The sequence below is a fragment of the Erinaceus europaeus genome, chromosome 23 (genome assembly GCF_950295315.1).
Source record: "Erinaceus europaeus chromosome 23, mEriEur2.1, whole genome shotgun sequence".
In the NCBI taxonomy this organism is placed as follows: domain Eukaryota; kingdom Metazoa; phylum Chordata; class Mammalia; order Eulipotyphla; family Erinaceidae; genus Erinaceus; species Erinaceus europaeus.
In genome coordinates, this window is record NC_080184.1 from 8,421,354 (window position 1) to 8,437,250 (window position 15,897).

At 41.9% G+C, this 15,897-nt stretch overlaps 2 protein-coding genes across 2 annotated transcripts in view; one reads left to right on the plus strand and one right to left on the minus strand.

Annotated features, from left to right (window-relative positions):
- LOC107523444 (zinc finger protein 709-like) overlaps positions 1-15,897 on the minus strand; it is a 511,405-nt gene that overhangs the window by 19,231 nt on the left and 476,277 nt on the right. The gene's annotated exons all lie outside the window — the stretch shown is intronic.
- Positions 1-15,897, plus strand: part of LOC132535596 (zinc finger protein 565-like) — a 34,782-nt gene that overhangs the window by 13,692 nt on the left and 5,193 nt on the right. Inside the window, exons 2-3 of the mRNA XM_060182186.1 lie at positions 6,349-6,475; positions 8,204-8,299. Of these exons, the coding sequence (XP_060038169.1) occupies positions 6,349-6,475; positions 8,204-8,299 (223 nt within the window). The remainder of the gene's footprint in view (positions 1-6,348; positions 6,476-8,203; positions 8,300-15,897) is intronic.

The window sequence follows — 15,897 nt, forward strand, 5'->3', positions numbered from 1 at the left end:
CCCACTTTCAGAGAATGGCATGTCTTCCAGATTGACATGATTGTGCTCAGGTGAGATATTTTTGTGACTGATTACTTATGATCCAGTTGTTTCAGGAGATTGTGACTTGCAGACTATTCAACAATAACCGACTCAGGAAGCCTCACTAAACATTTTTCTCAGATCTTATTTTGAATGACTGTCATGCATTTTATGTAAAAACGATCTTGCCACACATCTGTGCTAGCAATTGGAAATGTTTGCTCATTGTAGGTGCACAATCATAACTGAAACTTAGTTATGTAGAAGAAATCTCTTTTGATAGGACATTTAGGTTACATTTAGTACCTCTGGGCTTAAATGGTCTCTTGTTATATTACTGGGGCTCCAGCACAACAGGCAGGCTTTTTCAGATAGCTGTGTGGGGAGTAGAAGACATCACAGCACTGAAGTTTCCTCCAACATAGTGGGAGCTGGATTCAGATCTGGGTTACATGCAGGACAAATCCATGTGAGCTGCCATTGTGGTAGGTCCACCACATTTAGTTAATGTGATTTTGGTTCTGTATCTTCCCTTGTCACTGCCACAGTTTCACCACTCCAGGCTGACTTTATCAGATAGACTACAAGGGGGTAAAAGGTAAAGAAAGGAGAGCAGTAGGGGCTGGGTGGTGGCACACCTGGTTGAGTGCACGTGTTACAATGCCCAAGGACCCAGGTTTGAGCCCCTAGTCCCTACCTGCAGGGTAAAAACTTCACAAGTGAAGCAATATTGCAGGTATCTCTCTGTGTCTCTCCCTATTACCCGCTTCTCTCTTGATTTCTGGATGTCTCTATCAAATAAATAAAGGCAAGATCAAAAGAAAAAATGTTAAAAAAAAATGAAAGAAAGCAAGCATAGCACTGAAGCATTGTAATGCGAAGGGGATCAGGCTCAAACCTGAGACCTGAGACTTATAGTAGCACACTAAGTGAGCTATTTCTCTGGCCATGTTCTTTCTTACTTTGATTGTGGATTACATTTTCACTCAAGTACTTTTTTTTTTTTTTTTTTACCAGAGCACTGCTCAGCTCTGGTTTATGATGGTGTGGGGTATTGAATGTGGGACTTTGGAGCCTCAGTCATAAGAATCTCTTTGTATATCCATTATGCTATCTACCAGTCCCCATCCAAGTACTCTCTAAGGCAATATGATAGTGTTCATTTCTATTCTTGGATGTAGTCTGTTTCTTCTTTTCTTAGGTGAGTAGATATCTACCTAAATAGTCTTAATTTCATCATCTCTATAATGGAAAAAAAATCTATGTAAGAAAACGAGATAATTTCAGATTTTTAACACTCAGTATTCTATGGCATTATTTTTTAGTTGTATCAATAGAGTAAAAATGTGAAAGAGAGGTATCTCACCGGGTTGAGTACCTGCATTGTATTCATGTGGCTTAGATTCAAACCCTGGTACCACATGGAGTTTGCTGTGGCACGAGAGGAAGCTCCAGTGCTTTAGTGTCTCTGTCTCTTTCTTCCTGTCTAATCTGAATGAAAAAAAGTTGCCCAGAACAGAAGTGCATATGCACACGTACACACGCACACACGGACGCGCGCGCGCGCACACACACACACACACACACACACACACACAGTTAAATTTTCCACCAACTTTTTTTTTTCTTCAGGAATTTTAAACTATTTGGGAAAATTGAGAACATTCACATGTTAGGCCTAGAGAAAGATGGGGGGGAGAGAAAAACCCCAGAGCTCTTTTACTCACATGTTGATGGGGCACTCACCTAGGGCTGAGAGCCTAATAGGGGGGTGGGTCGGAAGAAGAGAAGAGAAGAACTTGTACTCATGTGGTGCCCTGGGCAGACAGCTTTTTTTTTTTTTTTTGATAGAGGCAAATAGAGTAAAAGAGATCACAGTACCAAGTTTCCTTCAGTGTGAAAGGGTCCGGGCTTCCGACTGGGTCATACATATGTCAAAGGAACACACTATCCAGCTTCTATCAAATATACTTTTTTTCTGATAGTACCATCAAGTTATGTAAGTACATTGACCTTGTTATGTAACTTATCTTGGAATCTTTCACTTTTGAAAGCAAATTTAATTGCCATTAAATAGATGATTCCATTTTTCTTATACTCTAGTTCCTGGCCACCGTTATTCTAATGTTCTGATTTTGACTTGATAAAGCAGTGATACAATTATTTTCTTTTTTTGTTCTGTTTCTGTTTCACTTGACTGACATAATCTGGTAGCATTGTCCAGATCCAAATAATACTTGATTTTGTGTAACTTCTACATAATCTTTATTATGGGTGCTTGTGAATAATGCTGCTACGATCATGAATGTGATAATACCTTCTTTTTTTAATATTTAGTCATTTATTCTCTTTTTTAATTCTAATTAATTTAATTTATTTTAATTTATTCTCTTTTTTTAATATTTAGTCACTTATTCTCTTTTGTTTTTAAAACAGCCTTTGCTGTTTTATTGTTGTAGTCATTGATGTTGTTGTTGTTAGATAGGACAGAGAGAAATGGAGAGAGGAGGGGAAGACGGGGAGAGAAAGATAAACACCTGCAGACCTGCTTCACCACCTGTGAAGCGACTCCCCTGCAGGTGGGGCACGGGGGGCTCGAACTGGGATCCTTATGCCGGTCTTTGCACTTTGTACCACCTGCGCTTAACCTGCTGCGCTACCGCCTAACTCCCTTGAACTGGGAATCTTACACTGGTCTTTGTGCTTTGCGCCACCTGTGCTTAACGATATACCTTCTGTAGATCTTTCTTAGACTTTCTTTTGTGTGCATGACCAGAAGTGGGATTATTAGATCATGGAATTTGTATCTTTTTGGTATTTTGAAGAATCTCCATTCTGTTTTCTAGATTGGTTATATTTTATTTTCTCTCCAGCAACACAAGAATTCCATTTTCCACCTCTATCATTCCTAATTGTTTTGTTTTTGTTTTATTATGTTTATTATAGTAGATGTAAGGAGATACCTCATGTGGTTTTGTTTTATATTTAACTGGTTACGTTTGAGCATTTTTTCTTTGTATATATTCCACATGAGTGAAACCATCTGGTAGTTGTTTTTTTTTTTAATTTATTTTTTATTTAAGAAAGGATACATTAACAAAACCATAGGATAGGAGGGGTACAACTCCACACAATTCCCACCACCCAATCTCCATATCCCATCCCCTCCCCTGATAGCTTTCCCATTCTCTATCCCTCTGGGAGCATGGACCAGTGGTTGTTGTAGGTTGCAGAGGGTGGAAGGTCTGGCTTCTGTAATTGCTTCCCCGCTGAACATGGATGTTGACTGGTCGGTCCATACTCCCAGTCTGCCTCTTTCTTTCCCTAGTAGGGTGGGTCTCTGGGGAAACGAACCTCCGACACATTGGTGGGATCAAAATTTTCAATGTAAAAATGCATCATGACTTTTCTGACAATCCAGTATATTTATTGCTAGGGCTTAGTGCCTGCAAGAAGCAACACTCCTGGCAGTCATCCCCTCCCTTTTTTTTTTTTTTTTTTTTGATAGACTCAGAGAAAAATTGAGAGTTATGGAGAAGATAAAGAGGGAAAGAGATAGCTGTAGCACTTCACCACTTGTAAAACTTCCCTACAGGTGAGAACTGAAGACCTGAACACAGTTCTTTGCACTACTGCCTTGGTGTACTTCCTCTTCCACCTCTGTCTCCCATCAGGAGCTCCCTGTGACCCTATTCTTGGCTCACAACCTCTGAGATCAACCTCTTCCTCTTGCTCTGAGCCTGTTAAGGAGGTTGGCCCCCATCATCTTCAGCCCCCCCTCAGCATGGACAGAGAAAGGTGTATGTGTGGGGTTATGGAGTTCAGGGGCAGATAGACAAGAAAATGAGTCTGTAAGACAGAGGCTATAAAGGAAGCAGAGACTCCCATCAGGTACTTTACTATGATTCTAGAGGGATGGACCCTGTGCTCATTTCTACATCTTGCTGCTGCTGCTTATGGCATTGGACAGTGGCTCCCAAGAACTCCAGGACCTCTCTCGAACAGATGGCCTGAGGTGTACATCAGTGCTGAAAGATTGTCAGGTTGCATCGTGGGGGAGAGAGAAGAGACCAGGAATTTGGCGGTTCAGGAATGCAAATGTTTATTCACTCGGGCGCCTCAGAGTTGGGTGAGAGCACAGCGGTTCGGGCCATGTGGAGTAGCAAAATGGCCGCCTCCCACTATGCGCAGCAGCCCTTCTCTGGGTCAGGTCACAGAGGAGAATAAGGGAGCAAGGGAGAAAAAAGCGGAAGCAGGAGGGCTTTTATGGGAGAAATTCCGAAATTGGCAAGTTGGGATGGGATTGGCTAAGAAGGGGGGTGGAGCGAGACAAAGGGCATGCTGGGAAGGTGGAAGCGTCCTTAGCAACTGTAGCAATACCCTGAGGGGATAACGTGGTGGCAGAGGAATCACTTTAAAACAAGGCAGAAGATTGATATGTAAATAATAATATTCTCATGGAAATATGGTAATTTGTGGGTCCTGCCTAACTCAACCACATCTGTACAATATCCCAACAAAAGATCTCTTACCCCACGTTGAGGCGGGAGCCCTTCACTGAGAATCTCAGCACCAGGTTCCAAACTGGAAGCATAGGCCATTCCCAGACTACAGCTTTGCCTGTACTAGCTTCTGTGTAGCAGAAAGGGACAGAAACACAGGCGGCAAGAGCAGAGGATCAGGGCCCTACACACTCTGAGGCCTCATCTACCCTGAGCAGCTGTTTTGTTTTGCTCGCCAGAATATCCATTTCATAGACTAGCTGCTCTAACTTCTGAGAGGATATAAATGAGTCTGTCCACATCTCAGGGCAGCCTGCCTTCACTTCACTTGGCAGCCCTCACTGCCTACCTCTCTGATGCTCCTGGCAGCCTGGCATGGCCCTGTCTCAGAGACATTGCACAGGCCAATCGCTCCTCTTGGAAGTATTCTACCCCAGTTAAATACCCATGGTGCTCTGCTGGAGAGGAGAGTCTGCTTTTTAACAAGCTCTCCAATTCACTTGTGAAATCTCATTCACATTAAAAGGTGATAAGTAGAGTTCTGGCTTGAGTGTCTGTCTAGTGAATGTACACATTTACTCTGTGATACACAGACAGTACTCTAAAAGGTGCATGCCTGGGCTCATACCCCTATTTTTCTATTTATCTTATGGAAATATACAGTATTTATATTTACCTGTCAGGTAAATATAAATATGTCAGGTCATATGTCATCCTGTTTCTTGAGTTAGAAAATAGTGAGAGCATATTACTGTGCTGAGATGACCCTTTGGATAAAACAGGTATCTCCCCCATAGGACCTTGCCCTCAAGGTAGATCAACAATGGTAGAGAATGTTCCATCCTCCAAAGCAGGGGCTGGATAACATACTTTGTCTACCACCTGAAGAAGATGGATCCTGAAATTGGTGCAACTCAGAATGTTCCTACTCATGACCACAGAATGCAAGTTCAGACTTACAGGGATGTAGAGGTTACATAGGCTCCTATGCTGAATATGGGCCCCAGATCAAATTGATGGGGTTTACAGTCAACAATATTTATACACTTTTCCCATATTTGGGAGCCACTGTCTTCCCTGATCCAGCTTTCTAGCCTTTTTTCCAGCCATGACATCATCTCCCCAGATAATAACTTGGGTCCACCTGCATATCAGATATCAGGCTCAGGAAAAACTAGTCAAGTCATGGGCCCTTTGGAATATACCTAAAATAGTCCTACCAGAGATTTCCAAAATGGAGACCTCAAATCTTCATCTGCAATATTCCAGCCTTTAGGTTCATGATTAATCAACAATTTGTATGGCTTTATATGTTAACTCTTTTTTCAGCCACCAGGTTCCAGATGCTACCATGATGCCAACCAAACTTCCCTGGGCAGAGAACCCCACCAATGTGTCCTGGAGCCCCGCTTCCCCAGAGCCCTGCCCCACTAGGGAAAGAGAGAGACAGGCTGAGAGTATGGATCGACCTGTCAATGCCCATGTTCATCTGGGAAGCAATTACAGAAGCCAGACCTTCCACCTTCTGTACCCCATAATGACCCTGGGTCCATACTCCCATGGGGTTAAAGGATAGGAAAGCTATCGGGAAGGGATGGGATACCGAGTTCTGGTGGTAGGAATTACCCTCTTATCCTATGGTCTTGTCAGTGTTAACATTTTATAAATAAATAAATTTAATTAAAAAAGTAAAATAAAAAGCAAGCAAACAATCAACCCCAAAAAGCGGGTATCTATGTCAAAACCACTTCTCTAACCATTTTTCATCTTGGGTCACATTTTAACTCTCCCAACAGTTACATGAAAACTGTGCTTTTCATTTCAGGAACTGCTGACATTCAGGGATGTGGCCATAGAATTCTCTGCAGAGGAGTGGGAGTGCCTGAGCCAGGCTCAGCGGGATCTGTACAGGGACGTGATGTTAGAGAACTACGGACACCTTGTCTTCTTGGGTAAGAATAGCTCCCAGAATCCTCATAGTAATACATTGTCCTTTTTCTCTTTTCTTTTCTTTTTTTCTTTAAGAAAGGATTAATTGACAAAACCATAGGGTAGGAGGGGTACAATTCCATACAATTCCCACCACCCAATCTCCATTTCCCACCCCCTCCCCCGATAGCTTTCCCACTCTCTAGCCCTCTGGGAGCATGGACCCAGGGTCATTGTGGGTTGCAGAAGGTGGAAGGTCTGGCTTCTGTAATTGCTTCCCCGCTGAACATGGGCGTTGACTGGTTGGTCCATACTCCCAGTCTGCCTCTCTCTTTCCCTAGTAGGGTGGGTCTCTGGGGAAGCGGAGCTCCAGGACACATTGGTGGGGTGTTCAATCCAGGGAAGCCTGGCCGGCATCCTGATGACATCTGGAACCTGGTGACTGAAAAGAGAGTTAACATGCGAAGCCAAACAAATTGTTGAGCAACTTTTTCTCTTTTCCTCCTGTCGTCCTTCCTCCTGCTGGTGGTAGTGGTGGTGGTCCTCCTGTGCCAATTCCTTCCCCTTCCCCTTCCCCTTCCATCCCCTTCCCCCTCCCACTACCTTCCCTATCCCCTTCCCTTTCTCTCCCCTTTTCCCTCCCCTTCCTCCTTCCCTTCCCCCTCTTTTTCTCCCCTTTCCCTTCCCTTCTCTTTTCCCCTTCCCTCCCCCCCTCCCCGTACCTTCTCCCTTCTCTTCCTCTTCCCCTTCCTACTCCCCTTCCCTCTCTCCTTCCCTCCCATCCCCCCTTCCCCTCCCTTCCTCCTCTCCTTCTCCCTCCCTTTTTCCCTCCCCTCTCCCTTTCTTCACCTCCCCCTCCTCATCTCCTTCACCACAGGGGACGTCACCACTCCAGGAGGCTGACATTTTCAAATCTGGGCACAGCACCAAAGCTTTACTCCACTGTGTTGGTGGTCAGGCTTAAACCTTGGCTACATGCATAGCAAAGCAGCCTATAAGTGAACTTTGTTTTTCCAACAGAAATTTTGAGAAGCAGTTCCTTAAAATTTTCATATTTTACCTTGACTTTAGCTTTCTCCCTTTTGAGATAGTGTCACTATCTCAGTGTTGACTCATGCCATTTCTACAGATTCGGTGGGATAAATAAATACTACCCGTATCTAAATTCTAATCTCCACCCTTAGTTTTGCATTTGGAAATGGAGCTTAAGATCTGAACACTAGTGAGTCAGGCAGTAGTGCAGCCGGTTAAGCGCACGTGGCGCAAAGTGCAAGGACCAGTGTAAGGATCCTGGTTTGAGCCAAAGGCTCCCTACCTGCAGTGGAGTCTCTTCACAGACAGTGAAGCAGGTCTGCAGGTGTCTTTCTCTCCCCCTCTCTGTCTTCCCTTCCTCTCTCCATTTCTCTCTTAAAAAAAAAAAAAAAAAGAGCTGAACACTGAAAATACCTCTTGCAGCTGGGAAGGTGTTTCTATGGTAGATCATGAAAGGTGCCTGTGTGAGACTCTAGGATTGATCCTTGGAACCACTTTATACAAACAGCTATGATACAAACAAAACCTCATAAATGCTGGTGTGGTTTTGGTCTCTTCCTCTTACCCAGTGAAAGTTCCTTCTATTTCTTTAGGTTGACAGAAGAAAATAGTGAATTTTTTTTTTTGTAAACTCGTTCACAGTGCCTTCTCAGCTGAGCATGATAGTATTTTGAACAATTTCCAGCAAAGCTCATACTCATACTTATTTTCTTGAACAGATCTCACTCTGTCTAAGTCAGACCTGGTCACATTTTTGGAGCTGCAGGTGAATCCATGGGCTGAGAATAGAAAGGAGAAGTTACCCATAGCCGAAGGTAGGTGATCCTGAATAATGTGTCACAGGTGAGAGGTCCATTGGTCAAGGAGGAAGCCAGAGTGGAAAACATGGTTTGGGAAGTTCTGCTTCAGTAGAAATGAATTTTAGAAGGAATTTTTATCTTTTGTCATGATAAAAGATATCTCCTATTCAGCACTTACCATGCTCTTTCCTTCTGTAAGGAATATCCTGCTTTAATAATCAACCTGATATCGTGTCACAGTGAGTTGAGTGCTCCTTGGACTGTGAGGACCTGCACTGGATAATTTCTGCTTGTTTCTAAGAACCTATGTCAAGTTCTGTTGTATAGTCTCAGTTGAGGGAGGGGAGATACTGGATTAAATAAATTTTTTTTTTCCTTACTGGGGAAATTAATGGTTTAGAGTTGACAGTAAAATACAGAAGTTGGTACATGTGTAACATTTCTGTTTTCCACATTAACACTCTAGCCCCCTCCCCCCCCAGGTCTTCCTCCACCATCGTGTTCCGGGACCTGAACATCCCCACCCCCAACTTCTCCCCCAGAGTCCTTTACTTAGGTGCAATACACCAAGTCCAGCCCAAGTTCTCTGTGTTAAGTTCTGTTTTACTCTTAATTAATTACGGGGGGGGGGGGGGGGATACTGGCATTGGATTTAAGAAACTCAAACATTTTAGGCAAATACCTTGTATTTCTCTTGTGTTATACCTGATCTTTTTTAAAAAATTACTTATTTTCCCTTTTCTTGCCCTTGTTTTTTATTATTGTTGTAGTTATTGTTGTTATTCATTTTGTCATTGTTAGATAGGACAGAGAGAAATGGAGAGAGAAAGGGGGAGAGAAAGACACCTGCAGACCTGCTTCACTGCTTGTGAAGCGACTCCCCTGCAGGTGGGGAGCTGGGGGCTTGAACTGGAATCCTTATGCCGGTCCTTGCACTTTGCGCCACCTGCGCTTAACCTGCTGTGCTACCGCCTGACTCCCTATACTTGATCTTCTAAAGGCTGCAAAGAGAAGTCCTATACTATTCTGAGGCATTAATTTTACCAAAGTACAAAGCACCCTCCTAGGTTGATATAATCTTTGTACTTTTTTTTTTGGTATGAAAATGCCCCTTTTACTTTTTGAACTGAAATGAGAATTTTCAGTCTTCAGGAGTCAGGTTGGCACAGGTGGCGCCAAGTGAAAGGACTGGCGTAAGGATCCTGATTGGAGCCCCCCGGATCCCCACCTGCAGGGGAGTCGCTTCACAGATGGTGAAGCAGGTCTGTAGGTGTCTTATCTTTCTCTCCCCCTCTCTGTCTTCTCCGTCTCTCTCCACTTCTCTCTGTCCTATCCAACGATGACATCAGTAACAACAACAATAATAACTACAATAATAAAACAAGGGCAACAAAAGGGAATAAATAAATACATATTTAAAAATAAGAATTTTGGGACGGAGGGTAGATAGCATAATGGTTATGCAAACAGACTCTCATGCCTGAGGCTCCAGAGTCCCAAGTTCAACGCCCCCCCCCCCCACCCCCCGCACCACCATAAGCCAGACCTGAACAGTGCTTTGGTGAAAAAAAAAAAAAAGAATTTTTAGTCTTAATTTCTTCCTCTATGGTAAAATAATTTTCTGTATCTACCTCTTAGAATTCTTATGGGAATTAATGAAGTAAGGGGCTTAGGAGGTCACCTACCAATTGTTACCTTACTTGTTATTGTTTTATATTACTTATTTAAATAGATTTGCTCATGTGTTTTTAGAATAAGATCAGAGTACCCCTATGTCATGTGTATTGTGTATATAAATCTTGGCACTTTACTTGGTGAGACATTATTTCTTTTTAATTTAAAAAAATTATTTATTTGGTAGAGACCAAACAAAATGAAGAGGGAAAGGTGAGGGAGAGAGAGAGACACCTGCAGTGCTGCTTCACCTCAAGTTCCCCCTCCCCACCACCCATAGTTGGAAAGCAGAGGCTTTAGCCTGGGTCCTATGTATGGTAACATATGATCTTGGGAGTCGGGCAGTAACGCAGCGCGTTAAGTGCACGTGGCGCAAAGTGCAAGGACCCCAAGTTAAGGATCCTGGTTCAAGCCCCCAGCTCCCCACTTGCAGTGGAGTCACTTCACAAGTGGTGGAGCAGGTCTGCAGGTGTAAATAAAACAACAAGGGCAACAAAAGGGAATTTAAAAAAAAGTTTTAAAAGTATATATTAAAAAAAAACAAACATGATCTTAACTGGGTGAACCACCACCCAGTAATTATCATTTTTTAATTTTATCTTAACTTGAAACTTCCCGGGGTTGTGTCCTTTCTTTTTTGTGATATTTATTTGTGATTTTATTCTAGGCCTCTGACAGACTGTGGACGTTTTTATAAGAAGAAGCAAAATATGTTAATAGTAGCCTAATTATTATGAAAATGTTTGGTTTATAAAGTCTACTATTATACTATTATACTATTTATTTATTTACTTTTTAGATTGTTACTACCAGGCTTACAGCTGAGGCTTGGTACCAGTACTGGCAATCTACAGTAGCTATCTCCCCCCATTTTTTTTTCCTTCCCTTTCTTTCTGTTTTATTTGATAGGACAAGAGAGAATTGAGAGAGGAAGGGGAAATAAAGAGGGAGAGAGAAAGGTAGACAACAGCAGACCCGCTTCGCTTTTTGTGCACATGGTTAGCAGGGACTTGAACTTGGATCCTAGTGCATGATGATACATGTGCTCAATTGTGTACACCCCCACCTGGCCCTTACTATTTATTTATTTATCTCAAGTGAGAGAATTTCATATGATAGACAGGTAAGTCAAAATCCCACTCCAGTCTGAGACACTAGAATAGAAATGGGGTTCTTAGGCACTTAAAGTCCTACACTCTGCCAGCTGGTCTTTCTCCATAGAATGCATGCTTGACGTATTTTGTTGTTGTCATCATTGTCCCTTTTCTTCTTCCTCCTTCTGTTTCCTTTTGGAGCAGGCTTTGTGCCTGCTGTTGTTGCTTTCTTTCTTCCTTTCTTTCTCTCTTCCTTTCTTTCTTTCTTTTTAATGTTATAGCAGAATAGTTACTTCTGACCTTTTTCTGTGTTGTCGGCTTGGAATTCTTTGTTCCAGCCTGTCACCCAGAGCTTCTATTTATCTTGCTTTTGGGTGTGTGTTTTCTGGAGACACCAAATAGATGGCGTTTTTTTTTGTTTTTGTTTTTTAAATAGTGATTTAATAATGATTAACAAGATTGTAAGATAACAGGGTTAGAATTCCATACAGTTCCCACCGCCGGAGTACTGTGTCCCGTCTCCTCCGTTGGATGCTTACCTACTCTTTATCCTTCTGGGAGTATGGACCAAAATTCTTAACCTCATCCATTTGACCTAGGGCCCATATATATTCATATTTGGCACAGGAGCCTATGTAACCTCTTGAGTCTGTCAGTCTGAATGCACAGTCCATGGCCACAGGTGGGAACCTTCTATTCTAGGCTGCACTCATTTTAGGACCAGTCTTCCTTGAGTGGCTTAGTAGATTGACCCACCTCCTTTCAAAGAATGGGCAGTTCCTACCATTGCTGCTCTACAGTGAGGGCCAGGTCCTGGAGAGGCTCACAAGAGGGCTTGTGATGCTGTTCCTGATGGAAGTGACCAGTGATAGTGGAGAGGGATCAACTAGAGGTCTAGGTCCAATGTATTTATGTGGAAATCTAAGGATTTCCTGAGTAGATCCCCAGATGATGGGGTGGCTTGGTATTGACCAAAAAAGGCCATCCTTAAAGTGATTATTGATAAATATGGTTTACTTATAGTCATTCTGATTTTTTGTTTTGAGGTTGTTTTATGTTCTTTTTATTTATTTATTCTTTAAATATTTATTTTATTTATTCCCTTTTGTTGCCCTTGTTGTTTTATTGTTGTAGTTATTATTGTTGTTGTCGTTGTTGGATAGGACAGAGAGAAATGGAGGGAGGAGAGAAAGACAGACACCTGCAGACCTGCTTCACCGCCTGTGAAGTGACTCCCCTGCAGGTGGGGAGTCGGGGTTCGAACCGGGATCCTTATGCCGGTCCTTGTGCTTTGCGCCACCTGCGCTTAACCCGCTGTGCTACAGCCCGACTCCCTATTTATTTATTTTTATTGGGGAATTAATGTTTTACATTCAACATAAGTACAATAGTTTGTACATGCATAACATTCCACAGGTTCCCATATAACAATACAACCCCCACTAGGTCCTCTGTCATCCTTCTTGGACCTGTATTCTCCCCACTCACCCACCCCAGAGTCTTTTACTTTGGTGCAATATGCCAATTCCATTTCAGGTTCTACTTGTGTTTTCTTTTCTGATCTTGTTTTTCAACTTCTGCCTGAGAGTCAGATCATCCCATAATCATCCTTCTGTTTCTGACTTATTTCACTCAACATGATTTTTTCAAGGTCCATCCAAGATCAGCTGAAAACGGTGAAGTCACCATTTTTTTGTAAATTTATTATTTATTTATTCCCTTTTGTTGCCCTTGTTGTTTTATTGTTGTAGTTATTATTGATGTCATTGTTGTTGGATAAGACAGAGAGAAATGGAGAGAGGAGGGGAAGACAGAGAGGGGGAGAGAAAGACAGACACCTGCAGACCTGCTTCACCGCCTGTGAAGGGACCTGCCTGCAGGTGGGGAGCCGGGGGCTCGAACTGGGATCCTGACGCCGGTCCTTGAGCTTAGCGCCACCTGCGCTTAACCCGCTGTGCTACAGCCCAACTCCCAAAGTCACCATTTTTAACAGCTGAGTAGTATTCCATTGTGTAAATATACCACAACTTGCTCAGCCACTCATCAGTTGTTGGACACCTGGGTTGCTTCCAGGTTTTGGCTATTACACATTGTGCTGCCAGGAACATATGTGTACACAGCTCTTTTTGGATGGATGTGTTGGGTTGAGGTTGTTGACTATTTTCGTGTTTGCTTCTTCGTTTATGTGGATGGTTTTCTGTGGTGTTCTTGTCTATCGTGTGTATGTTTCCTATTTGTCTCTGAGCTATATTTTGTTTTGTGGTTATCAAGAGTACTGTGTCCAACTTATAATATCTACAACAATCTTTTTTATGTTGGTTGGCCTTGGTTCACAAACGTTTGATTATACTGTTCTGCCCATTTTGCCCATCCTTTTCCTGTGTCTGTTTTTCCCTGTTATGTTCCTAGTTCTAACAACTACTAGTCACTTCATTACAATTTGGAATTCCTTCTTTCTTTCATGTGGACTCCTCTCATTAATTCTTACAAGGCAGAATTGGTAGTGGAGAATTCCTTCAGTTTCTGAATGTTTGAAAGATCGTTACTTTTCTCTCATACTTGAAGGATAATTTAACAGGATAGAGTATTCATGGCTGGCAATTATTATCTTTTTTTCAAAAAAAATTTAAATATTTATTTATTTTCCCTTTTGTTGCCCTTGTTTTTTATTGCTGTTGTAGTTATTGTTGTTTATGTTGTTGTTGGATAGGACAGAGAGAAATGGAGAGATGAGGAGAAGACAGAAAGGGGGAGAGAAAGACAGACACCTGCAGACCTGCTTCACCACCTTTGAAGCGACTCCCCTGCAGGTGGGGAGCCGGGGGCTCGAACTGGAATCCTGACGCTGGTCTTTGTGCTTCACATCCTGGGAATTCTTATCTTTTAATACTTTCAATATGCCATTCCATTTCCTCCTTGCCTCTAGGGTTTCTGACAGGAAATCTGATGAAAGCTTGATGAATCTACCTCTGTCAGTATCTTTTATTCCCTGAGCAGCCTGCAATATTTTTACCTTGTCCTTACTTTAAGATATTTTTACTATGATGTATCTTGGTGTCTGCCATTTTGGGTTCAAGAACTTGGTTGTTAATTCAGCTTCTTATATTTCTATGTTTTGAACATTGTTGTATAGAAAATTTTTCTACAATGATTCCTCTGAATACTTTCTCTTCTTTCTACCTCCCTTCTTCCTCATGGCTCCTAATAACTATGATGTTTGTCTTTCTGATGGAGTCTGCTATTTCAGCCTTTCCTCTCCAACAGCTTTACATCCACAGTGGTGGTTGTGTCTTCTAGCCCCCATAGTTCCTTCACTTGATTTAGTCTGCTTCCCAAGCATTTTTGAAAGTTCTCTAAACTACTTTCCACAAACATTGCAAGTTCCTTTACCCCCCATACCTCTCCGACATTTGTTGTTACCATCCTTTCTGATGTATGACATTCTCATAGGAGTGAAGTGGTCTCTTACTGTTGTTTTACTGTTTTCTGATAATTAGTGACTTTGAGCATTCTTAAAAATGTTTGCTGGCCTTTTGAGTCTCTTCCTTGGTGAATATTCTGTTCATATCATCTCCCCACTTTTGTGTGGCATTATTTGTGTTTTATTTGCTGGATTTGGTGTGCTCTCTATATATTGACTTTTAGCCTATTTTCTTATATATGGAATGTAAAGAACTTTTCTCATTCTGAAAGAAGTCTCTACTTGAGTGGTGGTTACTTTACTTGTGCAGAAGCTTTTCACATTGATGTAGTTCCATGAACTTATTTTTTGTTTTTATTTTCCTTGCAATTGGACTTAAGTCATTGAAGCTTCCTGTCTGTTTTAGATTCAAATGTTTTGGCATAACCCATCTAAATTCATGTCTCTAGTGCTACCAAGTGACTTTATCTCCCCACCCAAGTATCTTGATAGTAAAATTGTGATTTTTTTTCTGTATTAAAAATACTCCTGCTGTACTCATGCATCTTTATAGCTCTTCTGGGTTCAGGTCTGTGGTTGTTTTCTTGTTTCTAGGTGACGAAATTCAAACATCATTTTAATTCCTTCATCTCTTCATTTCTGAATATGTATATTGCATGAGAGAAACACTTTACAAATTATTTAATTTAATGAGAGAGAGGCCAAAGTGCTGCTCAGTTCTTGCCAGGAATTAAATCTGGGACCTCTCATACTCTTAATTTTGTTAATGTGCCTATATGTTTTATTAGTTTTGTTTATATTTAGTTATGTTCTCATCTCTCTTGGTGCCTTTGCTGGGGGGTTGTTGGTGCATAGAATATATATTTTTTTCTTTAGGAAAAGGTACTTATTAAATGCCAAGTATAGACTTATTCTTGGGAAATTAGAATAAGCCTGGTTCCAGTTCTACAAGTAGTAGGAAATACATTTAAAAATAACAATTAAAGGGACCAAGCAGTGGCACACCTGGCTAAGTGCACACATTATAATGTGCAAGGACCTGGGTTCAAATCCCTGGACCCCACCTGCAGGGGGAAAGCTTCATGAATTCTCAGAAGTTTTAATTTTACAGTTTTAAAGGACTTTTTTTTCACATAAAGTATTTCTAGTTGATAACTGTTGCTTTTGGAGTTTTCTTTTTATTTATTTATTTTTTAATATTTATTTTCCCTTTTGTTGCTGTTGTTGTTTAACATTGTTGTGGTTATTGATGTCGTTGTTCTTGGATAGTTCAGAGAGAAATGGAGAGAAGAGGGGAAGACAGAGAGGGGGAGAGATACCTGCAGACCTGCTTCACTGCTTGTGAAGCGACTCCCCTGCAGGTGGGGAGCCGGGGGCTCGAACCTGGATCCTTACTGCGGTCCCTGCGCTTTGCGCCACATGCA